This window comes from Orussus abietinus, unplaced genomic scaffold (assembly GCF_000612105.2).
Source record: "Orussus abietinus isolate OABI.00-Male unplaced genomic scaffold, Oabi_2.0 scaffold212, whole genome shotgun sequence".
Classification (NCBI taxonomy): domain Eukaryota; kingdom Metazoa; phylum Arthropoda; class Insecta; order Hymenoptera; family Orussidae; genus Orussus; species Orussus abietinus.
The window spans coordinates 1-15,028 of NW_019394367.1; the positions used below are offsets into that span (position 1 = coordinate 1).

Sequence of the window (15,028 nt, forward strand, 5' to 3'; positions counted from 1 at the left end):
TGTTCTTCCTTTACCATCAAGAGCGAGCAGTGTCGGTAAGCGTAGGTAAGGCACCACCGTCAACTGCCGCATGGTATTACCGTCACGAGTACGTGAGCCGCCAACGGTCACTGGTAGATGGTACCGTTATCGCGAGTGCGCGAGCTCAATATCAGAAATTCATTGCGCCGCCCTTGGGGGCAAAAAACAGTGAAAGCTAACGTACAAAACCAGAGGGCAGCACAGGATGTGATCGCACGATCCCTTCCGTGAGCAATCTCCCAACTCATCTCTGTTGACTATTTTTAACTGTATTTAAATAAATGTCTTTACATTTAAAAACGACCGAATAAAACTCATGAGATCAAACAAAGAAAAGGGACCAGGGAAAGTGAAATGAGAACCTAGAGGAAAGCAAAAAAGGGACAAAACGGTACAACAAAACCATTGATGTTAAGCACGATTTAAAAAAAAAAAATGTTATAAAGCTCTAGAGTACGCATCGTGTGTCTTAACGAAGTCTAAATAATATAAAGAACAAAGAAATTGGTGATACAATGGCGAAAAGGCTTCAAAGAATTCAGGAAATGATCAGCAGTATATTTGAAAAGGTTAAGTTCTACAAGACTTGCCATTCGAATGAGTTGAAATCATTACAAACATGTTATGATAAGGTAACATATCCCCATCTAAATTAGTTTCTTTCCTGCCTGACTGTAGTAATTTAATATGCAGTAGGTACTATTGTAACAGAAATTTGAATTTGCAAAATTGGATGCGAGTTGCTTTTAGATTGACATCAGTGTGTTTGGAGATTGCTTCATCGTTTGTTTAAGAGTACCACTCTTAATAAGTTTGATAGTATTGCTACTGTGATATTTTAAGATTGATATATTCATAATAAAATAACTATCCTACACAAACAAAAACCTACACGATTCTCTTTCAAATTTTGACTCCGATTTAAATTAAACTATACTTCGGTTAATCTTCCTCGATTTTACATCTTTAATACATACTTGTTATTCATTGCTGATTCAAAGTTTTTATTAACGAGGAATTTATTTTTCCTAAACTTCTGTAAGGAAAATAGATCACTTTAAAAGTAATTCAGATCGTGAAAAGAAATTGAAAATATGAGTGTTTCATTGTATAAAATTATTTGACAAATAAACAGTAAGATATATGTTAAATCACAAGGTAAGCGACCACAAAACGTACAGGATTAAGTTTGTTACTTCAATTGATGTTTCTGTTAGAGCACCGCCAGAGTGCGCTAAGGTTTGTTTATAGAAACTTCAAATACCATAGTTGGACTGTCAATACTTCGCAGGTGCCCGAATTGTAAAAAATTACGAACATTAAACAAGGAAGAACAAAGAAAGGATTGAATGGAGAAGCTTGCGAAGCCCCAGATCATATGTCACATCGAAAAATCAGTGAATTACTCGCTCTTCGACGCAAAGTGGATACCATGCAGTGCGAAATTTGTGGTTATGGGATCGCGACCGCGAGGCACAGGCATCCTTCAGATTTACGAATTATCCAGCGGAGAGTTGAAGTTAATAAAAGACATTGAACGCTCTAATCCGATAAAATGCGGTACCTTCAAGGCGTCCAGTCTCCGCGACAGACATTTAGCCACGGGGGATTTCAAGGTACTCTCGACCACCGGTGTTCGTCTATTGCCTATCAACTGATTTCTTTTAAAGGTTAGGACGCGCAACCAAAAGGGAAGAATGCAATTACATTGATGTGTTAATAGCAAACAATTGACAATTACTGCTTATAATATTTTTTGCAAACACTTGTCTGTTAGATGTTTATTTCTTTTTCCAAACATCCGTAAATTAAATTATGAACTTGATCGCGGCGCAATCGGCGCCATATTGGAACTAAGGCCTAGTCGCGGTGAGCGCGTCGGGTGTCACACAGAACACGACGCGTCAACGCGTCTATAAGAGACCAATCAGACTGCGCTTAATCCCACGTGTCACATTCATGGCGCCGTTTTTGAATGAGTTACTTGTCCCAAGAGTTTATCTATTGTTCGTCGTATGAAAAGTGGAACCATAAATTGATATAAAGAACATACACCAATTTAAATGCTACGTCGTATTTCTTCCTGAAATTTAACAACCGATATGTGGTGCCGCTTTCGAGTTAACTATTCGCTTTCAAAACGGTATTCACATGCTTCTACCTTTAGAATGACATTGACTCCAGGACGTTTTCCAGGGAAAATTGAATATCTATAATCTGGAAGACCCATCGATACCGATTTACACAGTGAACGCGCACAAGGAAATAATTAATTCAATCGACGGTGTAGCAGGGCAAAGCATGGGATGTGGTGCACCGGAGCTGGTAACAGGGTCTAAGGATGGGAGCGTGAAGGTGTGGGATCCTCGTCAAAAGAGCAGACCGGTTGCCGTAATGGAGCCGAAGGAAGGCGAGACTCGTAGGGACTGCTGGACGGTTGCCTTCGGAAATTCATACAATTCTGAAGAGAGGGTAGTAGCGGCCGGTTATGACAACGGAGACGTGAAGATGTTCGACCTGAAAACAATGTCTCTTAGGTGGGAGAGTAATCTAAAAAACGGAGTGTGCTGCTTAGAGTTCGACAGGAAAGATATACAGATGAACAAACTGGTAGCCACTACCCTGGAGTCGAAATTTTACCTTTTCGACCTTAGAACGCAACACCATAAAAAGGGCTTTTCGTACCTCGTAGAAAAGGTACCATACGCGGATCCAATACAGCTGCACCAGGACCTCTTGGATATTTATTAAACAAATTTTTTTAATTCTCTTTAGGCCCATCAATCTACCGTCTGGTTGGTCAGACATTTACCACAAAACCGGGAAATCTTCGTGACCTGTGGAGGATCCGGCTCTGTCTGTTTATGGAAATAGTAAGGAAAATTTAATTGATTGGAAAGAAAAATCACGGGGTTACGGTAATCGACGAGGGATGTTCATTTTTCAGCAATTATCCAGAGAAACGGAGAGTGGCGGACGCTGACGGTATTGAACAGGGTGTCGTAGGTACCGTGAATCTTCTTCAGAACAGCACTCTCTCGACGCAGCCCGTGAGCTCTTTGGACTGGAGCCCGGACAAGCAAGGCTTGGCCGTGTGTACGGCCTTTGATCAGTGTCTGCGAGTAATAATCACCACGAAACTCAATACCTATTGAAAGTGGATTAGATTAGGTTTTAAAACAGGTGCCTTATCTACACCACTCTATGTTTCTCAATGGCTCCGTTTTTAAGTTGAACCACGGCAGCGATCGACGCGGCACAATTGATGGTTCGCGAAGAGAGGAGCATCTGTAACAACGTAACAGCTAAAAATATACAGAACGCAACGCAGGTTTCATAGATACCCAAAGTGTAGTGCCGAGATTGTAGAGGTACCGCCAGCTCAAAGCCCGAGAGATCGTCCATACCGGGAATGCAGGATTGGATTCGCAAAAAGTACCTTGAAAGTGCATCCGAGAATATAAAAATCAACTGCCCCATCGGCCGTAAACGAATTAAGCTAATGGCTGATGCAGCTAATTCTAATGACTAGGGCCTCAAAAGCACCATACACAATGTTTAGAAAATATTAATGCAAGTAGCTTTCATAGAAAACCCGTTTCTTTAATTCCTACTCGAACAAAATGTAATTGTCTATTGATTTTAAGTAACAACTAGGTGCGTTATATATTGAATGTAATGGTACGTATTAGGTGGAAACGAGTCGAGTTGCCGTGTTGACGAATGCCGCCACGCGGGACTGCAAGGATGGTCCGAGGTGCCAGCTACGGGATCGATTTTTTAAAACTCCATATTCCGGTTATGCAACGCGGACAGCGGCAGATAAAAGCGAATTATATGTCATTGGGGCAATCTATTTAGAATCGGCCTCTTAATAAGCGGCGGCCATCTTGATACGTTACGCAATGGTTACCGGCGGACTCGTCGTGGCCGCCATCTTGCCGGGTCTTGCCTCTCGGCTGCGCGCGCGGCCCACGCGACCATTGTGCACTCAGTGTCGGCTTGCATTCAGCCGTACAAGGTCACGAGTGTCGTGAGATTAATTACATAAATTAGCTGTTTTCCCGCCTGACGTCCCTCCCACTCGCATTGCTGCCCCACGACGCGTGGTCGAGTGTGATATCAAGTTGCCCGTAGTCCGGAGAATGCTAAAATATGTTTCACCCTGCGCAAAGCCGTTCACAAATATGGCGTCGCCTCGCTTCGTCAATTTTTCACTCAAACTGGTCGATCTTTCATTATTTTTTTCTTTCATTGCTTTGTATAAATAACATACGTGAGCGAACAGGTTTCTCATTCTTGTTTGATTGAACTATTCTCAGCGCACAGGATGCCAAAGACGTGTTTTGCGAATTCAATTCAGATAGTGGCTCTTTTCAAAATGGCGGCTGATCGATCAGTTTAGGTACCGAAATAGGAGATTCTTTCTATTCGCCGCATTTTGCCAGGACAATAATGCATTAAGAATCGTTACAATATTTTCTTACATTTCTGTCCAGCGTTTCATAAAACGAAGTTAACATTCGAAACCGTTCGTTAAATTAGTACTCACCAGTTGGTTCGACTCCTTCGCCAAGCCTCGCAATAACAATTGCTTATTTAACAAGATGGAATCCAGTTAGGCAATACGCTTCATTGTTCATTTATTTTTTCAACATTTCAGGTAGTACATACTCTCCCGGATACGCATAATTTCTAACACGGCTTGTTCGACCTACGGAATCAGACTGCACGCGAGAGGGGCGAATTTCTCCCCAAATAATTCAAGAAGCGTCTCTTCAGCCACGGCAGTCCCTTCTCCACGGAAATCCTAAAAATTCTCAGTAGCTCGGTTCCCGCCTGCTGGAAGAATGACGTAAGGGGCGCGCCGTTTCGGAAATTTCTTCATTTCCGAATTCCACCGGTCATATCGGTCTTATCGAGGAATAATTCAAGCGGAGGAATGCAAGGCGGAGCGCATTTCCGCCCGGAAAGCGCCCAAAGAGGATCGGGAAGGCCTCGTGGCCTGGAAAGCGACCAACCTGGTTACCGCGGCTTGTAAATCCTCGAGAATTATTCAGTTACTCAGCCAAGTCGGTGGCTCTGGTGCGATGTGTGCCTGAGGGTGCCTGGGGTACCTATTTTCAGGCCACAGTCGCATTTAGCCGTAAGCTGGCAGCCGGTCTACAGGATTGGTGGATATTCAAGAGATGCACGCGTCCGAGCCAAATGTACGAAAGGAGATGGATAGGAAAGAACAAGAGAGAGAGAGAGAGAGAGAGCTAGGTCGCCCCGAGCGTGTCTCGTATAAAAATACCGGGTTACAAGGTATTGCGTTAATAGGCGGACAAATACAAACATAGCCTAAATAAAAATCTAGCCCTAGATTTAGCTTGCCGATGAAGATAACATCGAAGCTAGGGCAGAAAGGACCTCTGACCACGACGAGGAACGAGGCGAAGACGCGAAATAAAGACTACGAAAAGAGGTACTGCGACCCTATTGGTGGAATTCGGCCGGGCCGTCGGTAAGGTAGGAATCCTCCATGGAACGAGCGTATCCGTTGGCCACATATTGAAGACCATTAATCCGATGTCTCTCGACGTTTTCTCATTTAGCACTGTCCATGGATTTATGGATCGCGGGAAGGTAAATGCAATTCAAGCCTCGTTGGGCCATTGCTAACTGATGCGGATGGATCGTATGTATAGGATGCCGCCGCTTGGGAACACCAAAGAACTGCTGGCTGGACGAGTTGGTCCTTCAGAAGGCGAGCTTCTTCATCAGGAGGTACATGTGCTGGTCGATCTCGAAGCCGTGTAAATTATTCGCATCCCCCTGCAGCCGCATCAGCAGGCCTCCGAATGACACGTAGGCGGATCTGAAAAGGAAACGAGAAATAATGAACAAGATTGTCCAAGATTCAGGCTTCGCCACCCTCCAGGGCCTCTGAACGAGTGCTTTAAAAAATTAACTTTACCACGTAACTAGGGTGATAAAAGAAGATTTATGCAAATCAAGATTACAACTTTGGGACCACTAAGGAAGTACCGGCAATTATTTCCGATTTTAATATTAGAAAATGTACGTAGGATGAAATACGCTTAGTCGTGACTCGGTAACCGATCGGTTGATTTTAATCAAAGGTTTTTTAAATAGTTCCTTAGCAGTTCCTTGTCAGAGGTAAGGTAATCTAAATCTAGGAGGCACGGGGACATACGTCGAAGACCATCGTGAATTTTCCCGATAGCTGGGACTAGATCAATTCTTAAGGGGACAAGGTGCTTTGCGGTTAATATCTATGAATTACGTGGGGCCCCGAGGTGGAGGAGAGGAACAGCCGGAAACCTCCACGGCAGATCTGCGACCGTCATAATTGCAGTGCCGATAGCGGTCGTGTACACAATTCACCACACAACCAGCTAACCACACTGCCAAGACGCCGGTCGCTCCAAGATGTCGCCAAAGGCCTCTCCAGAGCGACCTAGAGAAAATCACCTTCCGCCGCAGCGTCCCTTCTTCTTCTCTTCAAATTGTCGGCCGACGTCGACGAGCGAGAGGAAATAAAACCATTTCCGAAGTCTCGGCGTGCAGACGGCGATATCTGAAAATTAGCACGATACCAAACCTATTTCTAACACAAATACAAAACTCGACATAACTCGTTTCTCCCGGCAATGAAAATACCGCATACGTGCGGTACACACCTGTTCAACCTGCTTCCGATGTACTCGGAACAACGAGAACAAGTCGTGCGATTTCAGGTACTCTTTTTAACCCGATCGATCCCTCGACAACGCGTGCAACTTCCCTCGGGATTTTTCCTCTTATTTTTTTTATCTTAAGGGGACGCGAAAATGGCAATCGTTCATGATACTTTTCTCCTAACTGATTTTACCAAATCGTATCAAACTATACAATGTGAACACGAAGACCATAAAGAACGTCCTGACCCCCGTGAAATTTCACTTTTTCCCAAGGAATTTTTAAAACACCTATAAAGGTAAGGTAAAGTTTGAAACGATTTGGTACACTCAATTCGGTCAAAACTTTCTTACACCCTACTCTCACGTCCCCTTAAGGTGATATGAAAGGGTCATCTGCATATAGAAAACATCAAAATATTTATAAAACTTTCCTCCAAACTGGATGCACCGAATCGATGGAAACATTAACACGTTATTATAGAGATCCGAAGGAAGAACACCTGATGGTCATGAAATTTTATGTTTGATTAAAAAAACATTTTTATTTAGCGCAACCTAGAACCAATAGATATTTTTCTTGAAATATGAAATTTCATGAACACCGCGTTCTTCCTTAGAACCTCCATAATCACCGCGTTGAAGTATCAAATGCTTCGGTGCACTTAGTTTGGAGAAGTTTTATAAATATTTTGACGTTTATATATAATGACCATTTCATATCACCTTAAGCTTTAAGGGGGCAAGCTGCTCTTCGGGTCGACCTAAGGGTCGCAGGAAGGAACGTCGGTGGAGGTCGCGGCCCGATTGGCGGATGCGACGCACTTATTTCGAACGCCGCTCGGTTTCGACATCCCCTGGATCGGGATCGATCTTACGTCCCTTCTCAGGCTGTCCCCGGCTGCGTTTCGCAATCGCCATTGCCCGAACCTTAACCCCAAATTAAACGCCGCCTCTAATTGGAGCCGAGAGCCGAACGAGAGCGATCCGGCGTGTCATCGGTCCAGATTTGCGTTCCGCGAATAAAACGGCAGCCGCGCTCGATAGGGAAGATAGAGAAAAATAAATCCCCTAGAGGAGGCGCGGGAACCTCTAAAACGGGACGTCTCCCACGTGGAGCGACGAGAGATCCGCGGCGACCTTGCCGGAGAACCTCGGAGGTGGACGAAGTGGAAAGAAAAAAAAAAAAAAAAACGCCGTCACCCGGGAACTGGTTTCTCTCTCCGTACCTTTCGCCGACCGCCGGTTACGAGGTGCTCCTTTTACGACTCAAAGGGCCCCTTCTCGTTTAATGCTCGGCTTACGAAACCGAGGAAATTCGAGCTCGGCTGGATGCGATTTCCATCTGTAACGCGCACGGAACGACGAAAAATTACCCGTAGACGTTATATCATTCGACTTGTCATTTCGGTAATGGCTTTAGATAGGAACTTATATAGCACAAGTGAAGTCATACTTTGCCCCCGTTGATGTACGTTAGAAATGCGACGTTAATTTTTCCTAATTAAAAGGTAAGATCTAGGACCTGAGTACTTGGCCGCCACGGTGCAAACCCACTTTTCGTCGTCCCGTTATTACGATAAAATGATGTTTTTGTGAAACCTTGAAATCGTGATACCTCTAAAACCTGCCCTGCCATAGATCTACGGTATATTTCATTTATTGCTACTTTTGTGGAATTAATCAATTGCCCGGACTTGGGTCAAGGTACTTTTTCCTTTTACGTTCAACTTGTTTTTCAGTCTTAATGAAATCAGGTCTCTCGTGTCACGCGTAATGCTAAAGAGGGATTGTCTCCTTATCTCTTAATACGCAGTAAGAGTAATATGCGCGTCCCTTACGGAATACGACAGACGAAGTTTCGTAGGTACCTATTTTGGTGGCTTTTGGGGCCTCGAAGCCTTTTTATCGGATGGATTGAGCAAGAGCGTTCGATTCGGAGTGGAGCAAAGATAAGGCAAAGTGGGACTCCAAGCTGCAGGACGAAAGAAAGAAAGAAAAAAAAAGAGAGAGCCTCCATTCTTAATCTTGCATCGCATAAGAAAGCGCACAATAAATATTTGCTTCCGTATAAATCGAAGTCAAGTGGGCAAACGAGCAGCAGAAAATTAACGTTCATGTGAAATCGACGGCACGTGGATATCTCGAGCTTCGGTTTTACGGATTTGATGTTATTCTTTTTCTTTTTTTTCCCCCCTAAATTAATGCCTTACATTTAATGAACATCTACTTTTCCTTTCAATACCTGAGGAAGTCTCCCTATAAAGGTTGGTAAGAGGGAAAAACGTGGTGACCTCGTATGTACATTTCTCTATTTCCCACACCTCATCCTCGATAATTTCCTGTTTATCATTTCGATACTTTAATATATCGTTCCCTTTCGCGAAGATCGTCAAAGGAATGAGACGAGTCGGTGAGCTTGCATGATTATCTCATTTTAATTCAAGCAAGCTAAGTGCCCTCGAATTTTCGCGGTTCGAGGGGAGACTTTCCTTGTTGATTTCTCGCCGCGTGGTATCCGACTTTCACGTGCAATCTGAGAGCTTCTATTATGACATTTGGCGCTCCAGTTGACGCGAATACAGCCGGATTTTGCGATCGAGGACGACCTTACATATCTTGGCACTTTGCGCTCTGTTTGACGCGAAATTAATTAGACTTCACGGCAAAGGACCACTCGCGAATCTCTCTTCTCCACCTGACACGTGAATTTATGTATAGCATAGTATTAAACGAAAAAACATCAATTACATTTCTCATGAAAATGGAATATATGGACTCCGAACAGCTAATTACTCCCTTGATATGCACTTTACTTAGGGGGAAAAAAAAATTGAAGAAAAGGGACGATCCTTTCTCCCTCTTCCTTTCGCTCAGAGATAGCCCGTCGCCATATTGCGTTGCGCAGTTTTGCTAAATCCGAGGAAAAGGGAGAGAAATAGAGTGTCCCTTCTTTCGTCTCTTAAAGTGATTACCATCATAGGAGGGATAGGGTCCATACATCCCTCCATTCATAACTTTTCTACCCTTAGTATTTCGCGCTATCAAAAAATGTCACAAACCACAATTGTTCCCCGCAAGATTACGAGTATCCTTTACGTGAAATACTTTTCTCTCCAACGTGCCGTTATGGCAGAAGCTAGCTATCTGTACAGTAATCCCATGTTAAATGTCGATAATGATAGGCGATCGATATCAAGATGGAACATGTCAAGTATTGAATAAAAATGTAAGAAAATCTGGCCCTAGCCTCAACGACGAATTTCATCGAACATACCGTAAACGGCAATTGTCCCGTGACACAAATCTCAATATTCCGTTACGAATGAACATTTTTCTCTGCAATAAGCGTCGTTAAGGTAGAGAACTGTGATAATGATAACGAGACAAAGTCGACAGCTGTTATCGCAATCGACTCTTTAACGTAGTTTTCTTTAGGGTGTTCGAGGTCGCTGTCGAAGTCGAGGATGGTTTGGAAATGAAATGATGCAGTGACCTCGTACGAACTTTATTAATGAACGATATGTACAGACATATACAGAGCTCTCGCCACGGCGGGGAAGGAGGGGAGAATAAATAAATTTGACGTCGCGTGTATAAACGATGAAGGCCATTCGCGTGCGGCTCAGAATTTTGGGCGTATAGTTTACAAGCTTTCGGCTTCGCATTTCAAGTAGGCGCACGTACAATATCGATTTACAATCGAGGATGAGCTAATTAATGGAGTATGCTATAGAGACGTCGTTGTGAATCCTTTAATGAAAGCTGTCGGCAAACGAGATGTGGAAGGATGGCCGTGCTGTGAATGAAAGAAAAATTAGCACGGCGACAGGACGCACCTATATCTCGCATCTCCGAATTTCTCTACAAAATAAAGATGTATATATATATCTCCCTTTTCGATTCCATCAAACGTGCGCTCGCGGTTTGAGAAATCGCTCTCCAGCCGGTGGAACCACCACTTCGCGGGGAAATATCTTAATATAAATATATATTAAAATGTCATAATGTCGGCAGGTTTGATAAATTACATGGCATTCCATTTTCTCGCATCCACACCGGGGGGAAACGCGATAAATCGTGCTCTTAACTCGATCGATAAGTCCGAACGGACTTATTTTCCAGCGCTTTCAGTGATGCCTAACGTTCTTTTATTTCTCCTTTTTTTCCCACCGAGAACCGACGTAACCGCATCGCCGAGGTTCTCGAGGTGGATTTCTCGACTTTGAGTCGCGTGTAACGTGCGGTAATCCGTGACGTTCGTCGTGGAATTGTATTCCAAAGGCGGCGCGTTCAGACCGCAACGGTGGGGCTTAAGTCGCGCTCGCGACGCACTGAAAACGCATCCAAAACAGCATTTCGCGCGTTTCGAGTGCGTTTAATGGTAAATTTCGGCGCGCTGCACAAATGAAGTAAAAATTCCCACCTCATTGAACGGCAAGGTCCGACATAAAAATTGAAATTGCGCGAAAATCATCCTCTTAAAACGTAATATTATCGGTCGGAAATAGTACCGCGAACGAGATTTCTCATTTTTTCTCCCCCTCACTTTGAGTTAAACCACCGGTTATACTTCAGGTGACCGTTAAATAAATACTTTACCCCTAAACACGTTTCAGCCGTAAGGCCCGAGTCATCATAACGTTATTAAGAAAACTTTGCAAGTGATTTTTCGACCTCGCGAAAGCGTAAAACGCGGTAATACCCGCGACTCTCATTACCATGGAAACGTACATCAAAGGCGACGCGCCGGTACGGACCCCTTTAAGGCGCGCTCAGGACTTGAGCACGTTTTTTCGAGCGCGAGTACAGTCCGAAAAGAAAGTCACCCACTTCCTTTCGAAGGTTAACAAGGCGTCGACAATGACGGTCTTGTTCTTCGCGGAAGCACTCGCGCATGGCCTTTGGAAAGCGCGAGAAAACGTTACTTTTTCCTTCCCCCCTTTTCATTTTCGCCCGACTTTTGCGCGAGGAAGTGACGGAGCCGCATCCGGCGACCGGATCCGGCATCGCGGTACGCGCCGCGAACGGCTGATTAATTCGCGCCGTAAAACGGCCGAATCATGTCGGCAAACGACATTCCCTCGGAAAATTCCTCCTACAATCACCGTATTCAAGCAACGAAACTAAACGTCGAATGACGTACAATTTTACAAATGCTTCCAATTATCGTTACAACGTACAATTAAAAAAAGAGACTAAAACGAAATACAATTCTGGTACCGGGTTGAAATATACTATACCACCAGTATTACAAAAGGAACATATTTCCAAAGAGTTCGGAACCAACGTGAAAGCCCTCGTTGCCTTGTGCAAATTACGGTGAAATTTATGCAAATCGTTTTAACGATCAATGGAATGCCGATTAACGTGAGAAATGAAGAGTAATCGATGATCTTGGAGATTTTAAAACGAGTGCAGTACGAGAAAAAAAAAAGAGGAAAGACCAATGTGTATGCTACCCTTCATGCAATTCACCGAGTGAAGAGGTGGATCGAGGCTTCGTACCGGATCCGGCAATTAGGTTCCGCATGCGGCGCACGGAGGCGCGTCCGACGACGGGGAGGCCGAATATCACGTGTCCTATTCAAACGGGATGTTTCGCAGAAGCCAGAAGCGGCCGGTCCGCGCCGGATCGTCCTCCGGCCACCGCCGGATACGGTACGGCCTGCGCTGCGCACCTTCCTTCCCTTCTCTCGTAGGTTGGCTACAAAAATGACAATGAGTGATACGCAAGCGGCCGGTAATGTAGGAATCGCCCTCGGGGCCTGCGGACGTCACGGGAGCGTCTCTCGAGGTCGAGGTTTTTCCGCTTTCCTCTTTCGCTACCTCGGAGAGACCTCTCGGGACGCCGCTACGGCCAGAGGTTCTTCCACCGATTGACAAAATGTAATTTATATCGCAGCGCTCGATTCGAAGGGAAAAATAAGAGACGAGTGAACAAGTTCGATAGTAGGAAAGCGGTCGTCACCGACCGTACCCGAAGTGTCCGCAGCACAAAAACCGTGGATGAAGATCCAAATCGATAAAAATGCCATACATTTTAAAATCCACCTCACATTATTAAAAAAGTCACTGGACGAAATGAAAACGCCGTCTTTTCGAATCTTCACGATATAATCTGCATCATAGCCCTGCATTTCAATAGCCTCAGAAATTCTCATTACACCGGGAAAAAAAGTATCACTGAACCAAAGAAATATTGTATCAATTAAAAGAGCAATTATTTGACTCAAATAACCTCGAATGAATTGGATGTAAGATTTTTTCTGGAATTATGACAATTTATTCTAGCCAAATAATTACTCTTCGAATTAACAAGATATTTCTTCGATCCGGTGAATTTTTTTTCTCAGGGTAGGTCAATCTTGCGGGAATCGGTGCGAAATGTAATGTCGTACCGTTTACGCAGAAAAAAAAAGGAAAAAGAAATATACGCGTGCGTACTGGAAATCTGTTTACGATTTCGATAGAACGACGAGGCGACTTTAATTTTCCTTTCCCGTTGCATCGGAGACATCTTCGTACCTGATACTACAAATCGCGGACTTCGGGCCTTGGCTTTTTGCTCATCCGATGTGTGTGCATTTTGCACACGCAGTGACGTCACTGGTTCGCGCAGGTCACGCGTCGCGATCTTCCGCTCGCAAGGCTACGAAAGGCATTCCGAAATGCAGCTCTCTCAACTTCCGTGATTTTCATCAAGGATCTTATCACTCTATTCGAGTAGCTCTCTCAGCCTTATCATTTCAATTCGTTAAACGAAGACAAGAGGGAAGCAAGCCCCGACGATATCGATACGTGCTCTAAAATACAGCTACTGCGCTCCTAACCCACATAGAGTACTTAGTTGGAGCACGTTTACATGATCTCGTTACGCGGCCTTGAAACGACGAGTACCAATTCCAACGTAACACGGCCGGAGAACCGCATAGATAAAAAACCCATCCCGAAATCCCGGAGTTCCAAGATTACCGCAAAACATCATCCACCGATCAAAACCATCGACCCCCCGACACTGCGGACGAACATCAATAATTAATAAGAAAATAACGAAATCCACTGATACTCCAATTAGATTAGGGAATGAGATAGAATTCTTCCCGGTTAGACGATAAGATGGGAGATATATATCGCGCACATTTCCCTGGGACTCTTGAAGCGTCAAGTCCAAAGTAATAAACAAAACGGTACGCCCAAAGGGACGCGAGCGATCGTGCGAAAAATCCTAGGTAAATATAGGGAAACAAGATAAAATAAGAGGAATAAAAAAAAAAGTGAGAAGTAAATCGTCGAGGACGACCGGTCCCCGGTGGCTCGCGCATGCGCGCGCGGTTTGCTTGCGACATACGCGCCGCGAGTAACAGCACACTGACACACAGCGGAGGTAAGCGGTGCGGATCGTTTCTCAAAGTAATGTCTCTATGCACGCCACTGCGTGCTCGCTGGCTGCTAACGAGGACGCAACGATGCCGGCGACAGGAGAGATGTCGTACCAGATAGTGCATTTACAGTATTCAGGGCCCGTGTAAACGCGCATCTGGCACGAGCCCCAACTGCCGTGTACGCACTCTCTCCTCCGTTAGTGTCTCATTTTCCCTCGGTCACACTCTTTTCTCCAGCACGAACAAGAACACAACTTCCGGGAGTACGATTTTTCCTCTCTTTCCCTCTCTCTTTCTCCGTCAGTGGGGGGAGGTAGGGGGGATGAGCGACGTCATTCGTCGGGTGGGGAGATCTGGCCGAAGAGTACGTCGAGGAGCGCGTCGTTTCCCCCGGAGCCGGAACGCGATTGGCGCGCGCCTCGCCGTTTCCCCTAGAGCCGGCGGCCGATTGGCGCCCGACGCGCCCGCGGCGGCGTATACTCGAAACGGAGGATCTGGATGGTGTCAGCCTTGGAGATACGCGGCGACTCGAGGACGCCCGAGAGGGGATCGACGCTCAAAACAAGAGCGGATTTGAACGTGACAACCGACAACCTATTACATTCGGCGTAACGAAATTGTTTCCGATTTGAGACTCCGGAAAACCGAGCGAAAAAAGAAAGAACGAAGAAGGAGAAAAAAAAATTGAAATCAAACGAGAGAACGAACCCAAGCTACGATGCGACGAGCTGTGACCCATATTAACATGTTAATCAACGTTAATAACCGCGAGCAAAACCTGTTCACGCGAAACGGTTCCCCTCCGAAGGGCATCGATTTTGAAAAGAAAATGGCTATCTTTTCCCGTTCAATTCCGGAGTCGGGATTTTCTCCCCTCTCTCTTTCCCTTCTTCCAATGTCAAGATAATAACAGCGGAGACGGATATTATCGTTAATTTG

At 44.9% G+C, this 15,028-nt stretch overlaps 2 protein-coding genes across 4 annotated transcripts in view; one reads left to right on the forward strand and one right to left on the reverse strand.

The window, feature by feature from the left end:
* Positions 1–190: 190 nt before the first annotated feature.
* Positions 191–3,351, forward strand: LOC105695248 (WD repeat-containing protein 92; the record flags this gene model as incomplete). Its single annotated transcript, XM_023432042.1, is given in 5 exon segments — positions 191–653; positions 1,313–1,637; positions 2,218–2,718; positions 2,797–2,894; positions 2,969–3,351. Coding segments are annotated over 4 exon segments (1,074 nt in total). The 3' UTR covers positions 3,177–3,351.
* Positions 3,352–4,647: 1,296 nt separating this feature from the next.
* Positions 4,648–15,028, reverse strand: part of LOC105695251 (DNA-directed RNA polymerases I, II, and III subunit RPABC3) — a 56,175-nt gene continuing 45,794 nt past the window's right edge. For all 3 annotated transcript variants that reach the window (XM_012416635.1, XM_023432043.1, XM_012416634.2), the window contains exon 4: positions 4,648–5,881. In XM_012416635.1, coding sequence (XP_012272058.1) covers positions 5,764–5,881 — 118 coding nt within the window. In that variant the 3' untranslated portion in view covers positions 4,648–5,763. The remainder of the gene's footprint in view (positions 5,882–15,028) is intronic.